The sequence below is a fragment of the Moschus berezovskii genome, chromosome 12 (assembly GCF_049115385.1).
Source record: "Moschus berezovskii isolate FMDL1 chromosome 12, NW_MosBer_1.0, whole genome shotgun sequence".
Taxonomy (NCBI): domain Eukaryota; kingdom Metazoa; phylum Chordata; class Mammalia; order Artiodactyla; family Moschidae; genus Moschus; species Moschus berezovskii.
Window position 1 is genome coordinate 92,583,040 of NC_142471.1, and position 14,280 is coordinate 92,597,319.

The 14,280-nt window shown below is 49.1% G+C and overlaps 2 protein-coding genes across 3 annotated transcripts in view; one reads left to right on the forward strand and one right to left on the reverse strand.

The window, feature by feature from the left end:
• Positions 1 to 13,754, reverse strand: part of INSYN2A (inhibitory synaptic factor 2A) — a 38,444-nt gene extending 24,690 nt beyond the window's left edge. The window contains exon 1 of the mRNA XM_055424408.2: positions 12,562 to 13,754. Coding sequence (XP_055280383.2) covers positions 12,562 to 13,754 — 1,193 coding nt within the window. The remainder of the gene's footprint in view (positions 1 to 12,561) is intronic.
• DOCK1 (dedicator of cytokinesis 1) overlaps positions 1 to 14,280 on the forward strand; it is a 570,880-nt gene that overhangs the window by 260,643 nt on the left and 295,957 nt on the right. The gene's annotated exons all lie outside the window — the stretch shown is intronic.

Here is a 14,280-nt window from a genome sequence, read left to right on the forward strand (position 1 = left end):
CCAGTCAGGAACTGAGATGTGGACTCTTGATGGACTAGCTCTTTATGTAAACCCCATGTGAGCTTATTAAACACATCTGGGTAATTTTCAGTAATCATGGTTATTTCTATGTAGTGTTCTGCTTGGGCTTTCACAGGTGGTACAGGGGTAAAGAATCTGCCTGCCAAGGCAGGAGACGCAGGTTTGATCCCTGGGTCAGGAATACCCCCTGGAGGAGGAAATGGCAACCCACTCCAGTATTCTTGCCTGGATAATTCCATGGACAAAGGAGCCTGGCGGGCTGTATAGTCCATGGGATCACGAAGAGTCGGACGTGATTGAGCACTCATGCAGTGTTCTGATTACAGACTTCCAAGCATGTACTATAAACTAGACACAATAACTAAATGGCTTTCACTGTGTTTGTTTGCGTGTTCAGTTCACGGGATGCTTCCTGTTCTCAACTTTGTGCACTGCCCTTTGCTAGGGAGCCATTGCTTGGATGAATAAAACACAGACCTTGCCCACAAGACACTTCAAATCTAGAGCATGTATGTTTCCAAGGTAAAGGATTTGCTTCTGCGTTAAGGGAGTAAGCTGTATAACCTCCAGAAGAAGCCCTTCTTTCGTGGGGCAGCTTCTGTGCTCGTTCACGCCAGCATCCATGGCATGGACCAGCTCCTCTGGTCATTCATCAGCAGCTAGGATGGCTCCTGGCCAATCTCCAGCACCCTTTTGTGACTCTTTTCCACAGCATCCCACAGTGGATGCTGACCGTGTGCAGCAGAGATGTCTTGCTCCCATGTGACTAAGAGCATCTTGGTGGCCGCAGACATGGCTTCCTCTGTCTCCCCAGTCCCACCCAACAGGTAGTTTGGTGCCTTCCAGAGAGCAGGGCTGGAGGTGCACTTCAAAAATGCAGCTTCTTTCCTGACTAATAGAAAGTGAGTACCCTACTCCCCTCTCTGCTTTAAACTTCTTACCATGGAAATTGCCAGAAAATTACGGCTTTGCTTTCTGTCTCCCCTTCCACGACATCAGCACCCCGAGGGCAGGGAGTTTTGTCTGTGGGTTCCCTGCTGGATATTTAGTGCTTACACTGGAGTCTGAAGTGTCGTGAGGACTCAAGAAATACTCTGAATAATGGATGGGTGGATGAGTGGATGAATGAAGCATCTGCCGAGTGTTCTCCAGGAGTAACTGACACCCAGCCACAGTAGGGCCAGTTCTGCGGTGTTCCTGGCTGGATCAGGTGAAAACAGCTGTCTTAACGTCTTACCATGGTCCCATCTTAAATATCCCCCAAACAAGTGGAAAAGCTCAGTCATCTCCTGCTTCCCACACTCCGTTATTAAAATAAATGGCTTAGTCTGCGCCTAAACCAGCTCCCCTGCTGACCCCAGGGAAATGACACTTCTTTATCCCAGAAGCAATCCAGGTGAATGAGTTTCAGTGAGAAACACTCTATTCTTAATGAACTCAGTGGCTTTTCTTTAGATGCTGTTGTCAAATTAACTTTTATTGGCCCAGCAGCTCCCCAGATGTGGTGACACTATAATTCTGGGAGGCCCTGACTGTTTGGGAAGCTTTTAATGCTTGTGTTCATTACAAAGCATGAAACAGAATCAGGAATGTTGGGGAGAGGTGCAGCGTGGCTGCTGGCGTGAGGAGGTCCAGGCCATGCGGTCCCTCCTCCCCTGGGGGTCGGCGGGAGCCAGGCGGTCCCTGTTGCTTTCCCCCTCGGCCGCCTGCCTCTCCTCCAGCATTGCTTCTCATGGGCCTTGCTTCTCCCCAGGCCCGGCCCCAGCTCTCTGCTTCTGCATGACGAAGACGGGATATATCCTTATTATTGCATAGTCATCATTACTGCTATCAGAAGTGTGTGCCGGTTTGGACAGAGAAGACTCAGAGATGAACACTCTCATTAGGGCAGGTCTTTTTTCTTTAGAGTTTTCTAACCCTGTTTCCATGCAATAAAAGCATAATATGTAAAAATTGGGGCCGCTGGTAATTATTATTTTGCATGTAGAATTGCCTGGTTATATTACAAATAGGGCAAAGCTTACAGTTTCTTTCATGTATTTCTGAAATCAAGGATATGCTAGTAGGGAGGGCAAAGCTTACAGTTTCATATATTTCTGAAATCAAGGAGATGCTAGCTGCAAAATGATGACAATAATGACAGAAATGTCACTGGCCCTAGAGGGCATCAGGAGTAACTATTAATAAAGGACAAAAAAATCTTTTTTAGGGTTGAGCTGAAGCTGAGTTGATTAACTTATTTCCTGGAGGAGAGATAAAGCTAAAGCTATAATTTATTGAAAATTAATGAAAATGAATCTTAGTGGCACTGGCTACCAAACTTGAATGAAAATAGGAATGTGAGTATACTGTATGAAAACAGATTTTCCTTCTAGAATGCCGTCTTTCTCCAGCTCTGGTGTTGTCACTTATCTCCCTTTCAGAGGTTTTAGTTTGAAAGCATTGATGACGTGCACGGGGCAGTGGCTCTGGCGGTAAATAACCACAGAGCTTTTATCTTTGATCTGTAATTTCTTTTGGTGTATTTTTTAGAGCACATTAGTTAACAATCTTAAATCAGAACTTCCTCTTCGTGCAGCGTTTGTGCTTTGTTTCAGAGGTTTGACATTGTGCTTGTTTTTTGAACAAGTAGTTCAGAGCTCTGGTAGCTGAAGATTAAAATCTTTAAATTTTGGTGTCATCATTTATAAAATTCTTGATACCCAATTATGAGACTTTTATCTGGGGAGATAGTCTAGTGCTATAACTAGTGAGATACTGGCAAAAGAATCTGACTCCATGTTTGGTCGAAATATGCCCGTTTTTAGACTTTGTTTACCTAGAGGAACTCATTTTTCGTAATTGTCTGCTCAGATATGGCTTTCATAACACGTTTGCTTGCTTTTATGGTTTATTGAGGACTTTGCTTCAGTGTTTATTCACATGTACTTGGACATAAATTGGGTTAAAGTAGAGCCTGGGTGGCACGCGGTGGTCACTCACCAAGCCACTGAGGTGACAGGCGGTATGGGAAAGCTTTGAACGGCTTCCCCAGGGAAGACTGCTCACGGATGGATCAGTGCCTGGATTTCTAGATCAACGGCTTTGATTTTTCTGAAACGACCTCACGGAGGGGATTCCTCTTACTGATTAGGAATCCTGAAAACCATACTTTATTACTGGCATCCTTTCCACGGTGCTCTCTGCTGCCTTCAGGGTTAGAAGTATGCTTTCTCTAGGACATAAATTCTCAGGGACCTTACCGGATCTGAGTGCGGGACTCTCTTGACCCTTTCAAGTATAAGGAAGAACTCAGAATTGCAGGACCACAAAAGCACATTCAAGTCTGCGCAGACACGCATGTTTCCCATTTTCAGAGGAGGGAGAGGATGCTACTGGGGCGTGATGGGTCTAGAGGTGAGTTCTGTCTGTACTGTTTCCCTCCAGTCTTTTGACCTTGGGGATGTTACTGACATATCCAAACTTTAGTTTCCTGGTCAAAACAACTCCTACCTTACAGTTTTATTTTGGGGATTGAATGAGACAATGCAGAATGGCCACCATATTGTAGGTGCTCAAAATGGATGAGCTTTGTTGGTGCTCTGCCCAGAGACACCCATTTCAGCGGAACTGGCCCCCAGAGCACAGTGGGAAGTAGGGCTCAAACCAGTTTTGCATAGCTTAGCAGAAATTGCATGGGATTAAAAAAAAAAAGTATTTGAAAAGTAGAACTTGCATTTCATTTCTCCCTCTCTTTTTTAATCCAAATTCTGGGACACAAATCCATAAATTCCATAAACGTTCATGTCATGCCTTGAATTTCTCATTTTACCTACAAATGGGGTGTCTGAATTGCCTAGTGCCTCAGTGTCAAGGCTTTTATTCACCTACCAACTTAAAAGGCTAGGGAGGTATTTGAAATCTCTTTTGGGATTCTGCACAGGAAGATTATTTAAATGACATTTTCAGGTATGTGTGATACCTACATGCAGCGCAAAGCAAGAGTTTGGAAACTGTTTTATAGCCTCACAAATATATATGCTTCATTTTTCATATTAAGGATGGAAAGGATGATTATTGTTCAAGAACTTAAAAACAGTATTTCCAATGTTATATAAATTTAAGCCACAGAAACGACTCGGCACAGCCCTGTGGATCAAATAAAGAGAATGGTGGAAGAGAATACGATGTGTGCTTCTATTTCAAAATCATAAAGCACGGTAACTTATACTTGGACTCTGGAACTTGAATATTTTATCACAAGTATATAAAAGCCGTTAGTTATAAAAGAAAAAAAAGGGGGTTTCCCTGAAAGCTATTCAAAGGCTTGTAAGCTAGAAGGACAGAGGCCAGCTGCAACATGTGTAACAGTGGAAGAGATAAGGGATGGATGAAATGACAGGAAGAAAGAAAACCTAATGGAGGGACCACCATATACGCGTTTGTTAACCCATGTCCATAGAGAGGGCTGTGTTGCTTTCTCTCTCTCAACTTGTATGTATCTTTTACGGCACTGGCTGAAATTGTGCAGTTCTTGGACATCTCTGGAGAATTCGTTCTTAGATCAGAAAGGACCCTTGAGGTTCCTCGTCTCATGTGGGCCATCCTGCCTTCCTGTAGAGGGGCTCAGGGGGCAGGGCTGAGCTGGGAACAAGCCCATGTGCCTGAGTCCACCTCAGCTGTCGTGTCTGTGACCCAAATAACCCTGGGCCTGCACAGTTCTCTGAAAGCAAGTACAAAGCCTGATCTCTTCCTTCTGTAATCCTCAGCCCTGCCACTAATCCTTGGAAGCAAACCCACCCGTAGAGTAAAGCAAGACTCTCTCTCGAAAGTGTCCTGCCTGCACCCTTGGATCACTTGCCTGCGTTTTCGCACCTGGAAGGCTGCGTGTCAACTTGGAAGGACGTGGCTTTGCACACACAGCCCTGGGCTGAGGGCCTGGTCCTCCGTATGGTACTTAATGTCTCCGGGAAGCCCAGGAGGCTGGGGTTCTTAGCCTTCTTTCAGACTCAGGAGCTGGGGCTGGAGAGGGTAATAACCATCCCCAAGCACAGGTACTGCAGGCAGGACTGGCTGGCTGCGGAACCTCAGCCGACAAACACAGGAGGAGGGAACATCCGTCTGCTGGCTGGCATGTTTTAAAATGGTGGGGGTTGCAAGAAATGGGCAGAGACACCGAAACTGGTGTGTCGAGGACGTTAGCAAATGGAGCTCTGACTTGCCCATCCCGCCGAAGCAGGAAGGGATGGGAGTGCGGCGGCCGGGGGAGGACCTTTCTGCTTCTGAGCTCGGAGCTGAGCACCGCCTCGCTCTGCGGCTCACAGCTCTCTGTTCTGTGATGCACTGCCCGCCCAGAGCCTGGGGAGACAGTGCTCGACAGTCCAGAGACATCTGTCTGCCGGGATCCTCGGCAGGACTGCAAGGGCGCCCGCCCCCGCCCCTCTTGGAAACCGTGGCCATTCCAGCTAACCAGGTGGAAGACCTCTGTCGCAGCTATGTGGGTGCCTCTGGGCAAAGGCGAGCCAGTCTCCTCCTAGAAGGGCGCACAGCCAACCTGAGACAGGGTCACCTAAGGTGCTCAACTTCCCCTGCGCTCTGAGATGGGGGCCCCCACGCCTCCCGCCGGGACCTTGGTGACCCCAGGCAGCTCCCTAGCTGCGGCGGTGATGCTGGGTTTTCCTGTGGGTTCTTTCTGTCCTGTGACTGAAATTAAATTGCCCCCTTATGCTTCCTGTGTAATTGCTATTCAGTATTTATTCTGTTTGGGCATGGATAATGAGAGGAAATTCGGAGAGATTTCTCATCCCCGACAGGGCTCTGAAGACCGCCTGACGCTGAGGGATTGGTCAATAGAAGGACACAAGGTGAAGGCAGGATGTAATTTCCCTCCGTCTAGCATCACTGTCTAGGTGAAAGCAGGTCACATCGTGTGGCTGGGTGTTGAGATGACCTCTTATTGCTGCTGGTGGGAGAGGGAGGCCTTTATTATGTCGTGTATGTATATACATAGAAATTACAGGTATGTGTATAAGACACGTGTGTGCACACACACACACGCACACACACACAGAGTTCCCCGGCAGAATCCTGACAGTTTTCTGGGCTGGTGAACAGTTAAGTGTAGGCTAGTACAGACGAGTGTCAGTGACCTGTGGACTCTTCAGAGGAGGGCCTGTGTTCTTTGACGTGTACCTCCCCACACCCCTGGCCCTCTGCTGGCACAGTAACACCACTTGGAGACTCATGCTATTAACAGAAGCCTTCTGAACCTATGAATGAACGATACACCGTCTTCAGGACAGTCACCTCCGAGTTTGCCCTGCGCCTGCTATGGTAACCTGGTTTCTAGCTGAGGAAATGTGGTCCCTATATTTAGCAGACCATGTTGCAGGAGCTGGCAAACTGACCCATGCCCCACATCCGGCTTGCGCCTGTTTTTGTGATGTTTCATGCAACCATGGCCGTATTTGTTCATACATGTACTGTATATGGCTGTGCTCATGATGTAGAGGTGGATTTGAATCATTTGAACGGAGACCACATGGCCCGCAAAGCCTGAAATACATACTATCTGCCCCTTTGCAGAAAAATTTTGCTGACGTCTGATACATTGGAAACTGACCCTGAAATCTCTTAAAAAACACAGATCCTGTAGGCCCAGGTCCTACACACACTGCGCACACGCCCGCACCCATTCTGTGGCTACCTTTTCAGTGAGTAAAACGAAAAACAAAGTTCAGCAAACATGACTGCAGGGTTCCACACTGGGTGTACTGTCCCTCAGATCTTTGTTCCTGTTTCCTATACCTGCAAACCCACCGAGAGTTCTCAAAGGCCCCTGATCTCAGGGCAATTCCCTTGGCTCCTGCTTTCCTATCACTGGGTGCCCTGTAGCCCCGCCATGGGGAAACCCCCTCCCCGGGGAGGCCGGAAAGGAGCCCATGGTGGGGGGACTGAAGCACTGAATTTAGAACCCTCGCTGCAGCCTCCCTGGTGTGGCTCAGTCCGTGGAGAATCTGCCGAAGCAGGAGGCCCAGGTTCGATCCCTGGGTCAGGAAGATCCCCTGGAAAAGGAAGTGGCAACTCACTCCAGTATTCTGGCCTGGAGAACGCCATGGACAGAGGAGCCTGGTGGGCTCCAGTCCATGGAATTGCAGTAGTGGGACACAGCTGAGCAGCTGAAATGCCACCACTACAGGCGACCAGGCTCCTGGGGCTTCCTGGTTATTTAAGATTTGCTCCTCTTACGTGATGGCCCCACGTTTGCTCTGGGTCAGTACAGAGCCCCCAGAGCTTCAGGGTTTCCTGTCTGCCCGTTGGTCACATCTCAGGGGCCCGTGTGACCTGGTTCGGCTGTTCCTCCCTCTTCTACACACACCTAAGCCAGCAGGTGACACCTGGCTGATGCTGGAATGCTCACTCAGTCGTGTCTGACTCTTTGCAACCCTATGGACTGTAGCCTGCCAGGCTCCTCTGTTCATGGGGTTCTCCAGGTTAGAATGCTGGAGTGGGTTGTCATGCCCTCCTCCAGGGGATCTTTCCAACCCAGGGATTGAACCCGGGTCTCCTGTATTGCAGGTGGATTCTTTGCCGTTGAACCATCAGGATGCTAGGAGAGACCCGACCAGTGAAAGGCCCTGTTACACTATGGGCAACGGCACATCCTGCCTTCTTGCTGGATGGCTGGGATCAAGCTTCCCATCTTGTTTGCAGGTCTTCTCCAAAGACCAGAATACCATGGGGTTGTTACCAGCCATGAGTCCCTCAAGATATGAAATGTGTGGGGTGCCAGCATGTTAGCAGCGATCAACCGTCTCTGCCCAGGGGCCTGGTGAGGGTGCAGCAACTGAGCCAAGGGCAATGGCCCCACAGTCCTGGGTTGGGGGTCACCTGCCCAGCAGCCCACAGCTGCCCTGGGAAATTACGACTGTTACAAGAATCGGCTGGGTGTCTGAGCTCAGCGTCCCATCTGCCTGCTTCTCAGCTTTCAACGACTACATTTGTGGCTCATTTAGATAGTCTGTGTGACCCTGAACTTCCTGGGAAGAGACAAGAATAATGCTGAGAGCTTTGAAATAAGCAGGATCATTCTTGGCATTCACGCAAATAGAGGGATCAAAGGCTGCCTGCACTGCATAAAGGGAGCCGTTTTAGTGAATTGCCCAGACGTTCTACAAGGGACTAAAAAGGCAGGGTTTCAAACACTTTTTGCACATCTACCCACTTACAGAATGCATCCCACTGAAATGTGTGTCTCAGGACAGGTCCCTTTCTCAGTGCCCTCTGTGTGTTGGTTATTGCTAAGACCCTTGTGGACAGCATCTTTAAGCTTCCAGCATCCCTGTTTAATAGAAGATGAAATTGAAGCTCGCTGAGATTAACTTGCCTACAATGAAAACTTTCTCTGCTGAGGCCTTTCAGAAATCTGTATAAGCAAATGAGAGTCAGGAAAGAGTCCCTTCTGAAAAGTAATTTGGAAGCTACTGAAAATGGTCTTGGTTTGTGATACAGAAATTTCTATGCACAGAGGCTTGCCTGGCAAACTTGGTAATGCAGTTCAAACTCTATAGTGAGTTTGCATAAACAAGCTTGACAGTGCAAAGAAGTTCTATTCAAGTTAGACATTCAGTATAATTTGCACACAGCCACACTAAGCCAAGTTCAACGTGCGCTGTCTTCCTTCGCTGGGTCCTAACTTCACCCACAAGAGCAAGCCTGAGGCCTCGTTGGGCCTGGATCAAGCCTATGATATAGTGGGAACTTGGGGGCAAAATGTGTCACTTGGTTTTAAAGCAGTGAGCTTGGCAGTGCACGCAGCATTCCTGCCCTCACTGAGACTCCTCCGGCTGTGGGTACAGTTTTATACAAAGCATCTGTCGATTTGGGGGTGGGGTGTGGTGCACTGAACCCGGATTCTGATCATCCTCCAGGGGTGATGACTTGGAGTGTTTCCCAGTATTTTAACTTGGTCATGAGATTCCCCGTCAGGTTACGTAATGAGCACGTAATCATCCACATGCAGTAGAGTGAGTCTTCCTGTTCCCCGTCATGAGATGCAACAATAAGATACCATTTCTCAGCTTAGACTGAGTACATAAAGTAAGTCCTGTGAATTCCTTATTCTACTAAAACTCCTATTCTCCAGCGCAGATTGAGTACATAAAATGAGTCCTGTGAATTCCTCCTTTAAAGCGACTGTCCAGGGCACACCCTTCGGAGAATTGGTCTAGGGCTCTGGGCAACAGAAGGTTAAATTTTCAGGCTTTTGTGAGCTGGTTGATTCTGGCCACCATAGCGTTCACACCATGGAAGTCAGCAAATGCGGCTCACTCCCTTGAGAGTCAGTGGTTAAAAATGCATCAGTATCCTCTAGCACCTCTGCCCTGCACCCAGACCCCACCCCCACCCCGAGAAGGAGATGGAGAAGGAGTTCACCTCTCATGGGCCCGCCTTTGAGGCTGCTGTCTCCTACTGTATTCTGACATGGGAAAGAGTGGCGGAAATGCAAATTCTGGGCGAATGAATGACCCTGGGCATTGAACTAGAGGGGTCACCTTCAACTGGGCCTTGGAATGTGAAGCCACTTGATCCAGAGAGCTCGAGAGGGAGGTGGAAATGAAGATGAGAGAAAGTCCCCTACATATGAATCAGTTCTGTTCTGAGAGCGTGTTCACAAGTCCAGTTTGTCCGTAAGTACAGCAAAGTTAGCCTAGGTACCCAAGTAGCACCATCAGCTATAGAGTACTGGACTGTAATGGGTTTCTCATACATTCCCAACAAATAAGACATAAAAAACAAACACAAAATACAAAACATTAATCTTATAGTACAGTACCTTGTCCAGTAGTACAGTGCCACAGCTGGCATACAGGGGCACCTTCACTTCTTTGAAAGCTTGCGGCTTGTAGGTTTCCTATGTAGGGACTTACTGTATTAGGGATGGATGTGGGAGTTAACCCTGATATGGTCCTGCCTTTCTACCAGTAACTTGACCCGTGCAGACAACAACTGAACTAGAGGCTGATTTCCAAGTCAGATCATCCTTTGCCTTGATCTAAGGTGCCCACTCCTCAAAAGGTTAGGAGCCGGTCACTGGACCTTGTTTAGGGGATACTGGGGCCAAGGCCTTCTCATGATGATGGAAATATTCTCTGTCTCGTGTAGGAGTCGGTGGCCACCTGTGGCTCTTGGGCACCTGTGAGGTTGCTGATGTGACTAAAGCATTTTCAATTGTAATTAATTTGAGGGTGAACTTCAAAAGCCACCCATGGCACCTGTGTTGGACAGAGCAGCCCAGGGCTTGCAGTCACGTCACTGGGGGTCAGCCTGAGTGTGGAGCAGTTAGAGGTTCACTCATCACAGTGAATGCATAGGTATAGGAGAAACGTGGATTGTACCTCCCTTCTGAGCTTTCAGAACCCAGCACTGCTAATCTGCAAGGCAGCCCTCATGCCACCATTAGAAATGAACCCATGCAGAGGCCCCTGGCCCTGGGTTCCATGCAGCCCTTGTCCTGCTCCGCTTCCCATTTGCAGGACAGGTGATGAGCTCCAAGAGACAGGTGAAGAAGTGAGGCACAGAGGCCTTGCCCCAAGTTCTCAGAGCCAGAATTCACCTCTAGACGTGTCTTAATAAACTCAACACCACTTGGTAGACTGATGTAGCCTCAGAAAACTCAGAATTCAAGCAACTCTCCGCCCTTGTTCTAATAAAAGGAGCCTCGATCTAAAACACAGTTGTCCTTGCACAGGTGTTTGTGGATGATCAACCCATGCAGGGCTTTATTTTGGCATATACACCCATGAGATGCATGCTATTTAGATACACATTTGGTTTTACACCATTTGCTGAATTTTATTTCCCGTTTGGTGATGCTGGTGTCTTTCTGTTTTGCTGTCTGGTTTAAATCACTAGCAGCTGTATTGAGGTCTGTGATCAGTCCTGTCTGGGCTTTTAATGTTTCTGTGGGAATGTGCTCTGCTGATCAACAAATCCCTTATAGACCCACCGCACTGTGTTGCTTTTGGCTGTGTACTTATTCAAGTCCAAATGACTGAAATGGGATGAAAATGGAGATGTAAACCCAAAATTCAACAAAGACTTTTGAAAGCCTTCTGTCATGGTAGGTTACTACTAATCTCCTGTTAGATTAGTTTACAGTTGGCTAGCAACGCATTTTGCTTCATACTGTCAGCTGCAAACAATGCTAGGTCATAGGACGTGCCAGGCAGGGGGCTGGGGGATGGGGTGAGTAGGTTGCTGATTGTCAACTCCTTTTGTAGGTCGACCACCTACATGAAGCTGGAGAAGCCAGATGCCAAGAGCACTATATACATCAGGCAGCTTGGCTCTGGGGCTAGGCCTTAAGCCTCCTCTGCTACCTTGGAACATAGAGCTTGTTTCCTCCCCTTAGTTTGCAAGATGCAAACACGATGTAACTCAATCACAGCCATCCTGTGCACTGGGTCGCTTGCTGTCCTGACAGTGCATTTCTGGGCTTAACGTCATGCTAGCCTGGCTGCCAACTTACTTGACCAGGGACTAGGGCCCACAGGGTGAAGAGTGCTAATCACATGAGGCCAGAGGGCACTGTCTCAGTTGCCACCTCCAAAACACTGGCTGCAAGAATCCAGACAGCATCACAGGGGAATGCGAAAGAGCTCATCGGCCATCTCGACAAAGCCGATGAACCACAACATTATTTCAAGAAGCACAGAACCAGAGCAGTGCTGGCTGTTTCCTATCAGCCTAGCACACGGCCTGGCCTTCCTAGCTAAGAGGCTCAAGACTGACGTCCTATCTTTAGGTCATTTATTGTTAAATTCACTGCTGCACAATTTCAAGTTCAAAAGATGGGAAACAAAGTTCAGCAATCTGTTATCAGCGGCAGACAGTCCTGGCTGTTAACATTCTCTCTCCTGCCCATCTGGATACACAGGGCATCTCGTGGAGAAAGGCGTCTCTCTCCTAATCATATACAGATAGCATCTGTCTAAGAATGGACATTGCTTCTGCAAGCTCTGAGTAAGGTGGGGGAGACCATATTGTCTGTTGTATAAAATATAAAACTTGGTATAGTCCTGAATATCAATGTTATTCCAATTATTTAGCATAAGCGAGTCAGCATTTACTTTTCAAAATGCCATCTGAATTTCTTTTCCATTACTAAGAGGCACGTCGCTTCTTATTTAGATATTCTGGACTGGCATACCTATTGTACTTCATCAGTATCATAAACCTTTAGCCCTCAGAGCTAAAAAGGGACGATCCATCCATTCATTCAAAATGTACTGAAGTCCAGACCAGGCCCATGAATGCTAGCCAACAAGTCAACTTTGCAGGTGAGGATGAATGAGTTTTAGGATCACAGAAAAACCTGGGGCCCCTTTGAACTTGCCCGCTCCCCCCCCACCCCAACACCCTTCCTCAGACCTGCATCTGTTCTCAGAAATGCTGGCTCTGGTCTCATTTAGAGATCTGGGCTTTGGGGGCTGGCAGTGGCCCCCCCAGAGCATGGCGAACCTGCAGCAGGCATCTTAACAATGGTGGGAACATACATACCCTTCCCGGTGGGCTTCTCCTTTCTCCAGCTCCTGAATGACCCCCAAGAGCACTTTGATGGTTTCCTGGCTTGAACTGATCAAGTTCTCCATCATCTGAAGCTGTGCTTTCAGGTCAACCATTTCCGTGTGAGGCACGATTTGTTGGCATTCTTCATCCACAGCGAGCGCTGGGGGACAAGGCTGGCGCTCCTGCCTCGAGGGGGCCTGAGTCTGCAGGGAGGCGTCTTCTTCGCTACATTCGGGGGACAGGCACTGCGTCGGGGGCGAGCAGGCCGGAGCGGCGCCTGGCAGGGCCTGGGGCCCGCTGGCCTGCGCGGCGGTTCTCCGCTCCAGGTCGGCCGCGGGGCAGAGAGACCACTCGCTCGAGGGGGCGGAGTTCGACAAGGCCGGTGCAGGGGCCCTGGCGCCTGGGGCGGGTGCGTACACGGTGGCCACCTCGGTCTTAAATACCCTCCGGTGGGCCGATGGAGCCGGCTCCTCGGTGTCCGGGGTCGCCCTGCCCTGCCTGGCTTTCCCGGGCAGCTGGTACTCCAGCTCCTGGGAGGACGACCGAGTGGAGTTCTGCACCGGCGCATCGCGGCAGCTGTGCCGGTCGGGGGTTTTGCACGGCTCGGCGCAGTTGACCCCGGCGGGCGGCCCCAGCGCGTTCACGTGTTCGTCGGAGTGGAAAACCAAGGCGGTGGTCTTCTGCACCCGGCCCGCGCCCCACGGCCGGGCCTCCTCACCCGGCCCTTCCTGGCTCTTCTCTTTCGCGTCAATTACCAACCCGTTGTTCTGACTTTTAAAGGCCTCGGTGCCTGGTATGCTTTTGAGAGTCCCCTTCTTGCGGTCCAGAGGGAAGGTCTGGTAACACTTCTTGAGGTCGGGCGAGGTCTGCACACCCGTGCTCTTGGTGACGTTGGGGATGGACCGCCGGGCCGGCACGGTCATGTACTTGCGGTAGGCGGCCCTGCAGGACGCGGGCCTGGCCTCCCGCTTGTCACCCTGTGGGCCCGAGGCGAGCTGAGTGTCCCTCTGCTCGTTCTGCGCCTCGCAGATGTCCTTAAAGCGCACCTGCAGGGCTTTATTCCGCTTCTTAATCTGCCGGTTGGGATCCAGGGCATATTTCATCTCCAGGGCCAGACAGGCAGCAGGCTCCACTTCACTTGCGGAGGTCGTGAGTACGCATTTGCTGGGTTCCTTACTGACCATGGTTCCTGCAGGCGGATACAACAACAGACCTTGTCAGTGGAACAGAAAACCACACGAAGCCACAGGCAGTGCAGGCTTTGGGCCAGAATGACGGATGCCTGCTCCCTAATTATTTTTAAACAGGTGAGGTCGGCCTTTATGTTAAGGAAAATCAGACAGGCAGAGAATCCCTGGCAGGCACAGTTTGAAATGCTTCTCAGATATTAAAGCTTGCCTCCCTCTCCGTGTGGGATACACTTGTTTTTCCTTTGATAGTAAGGCATGTTTCCCCATTAGACAAACCTGTTTTACTATATTCATCAAGAAGCCCAACGACTCTGCCTCTTCTTCTTTTTTTTTTTTTTTTTTGCAGATTGCTGTTTTGCACGCATATCTCGATTTCTCAGGCAGATGGTTTTTCAAAATGCAACTTACTTGGTTTGGGCTTTTACTACTTTTTTGAGGGCTACCAATTAATCTATTATTGGAATCCGAAAGGATTGCTATTTTCTCTTAAAGGCGTCTTGGGGATTATAGCTCCTGATCG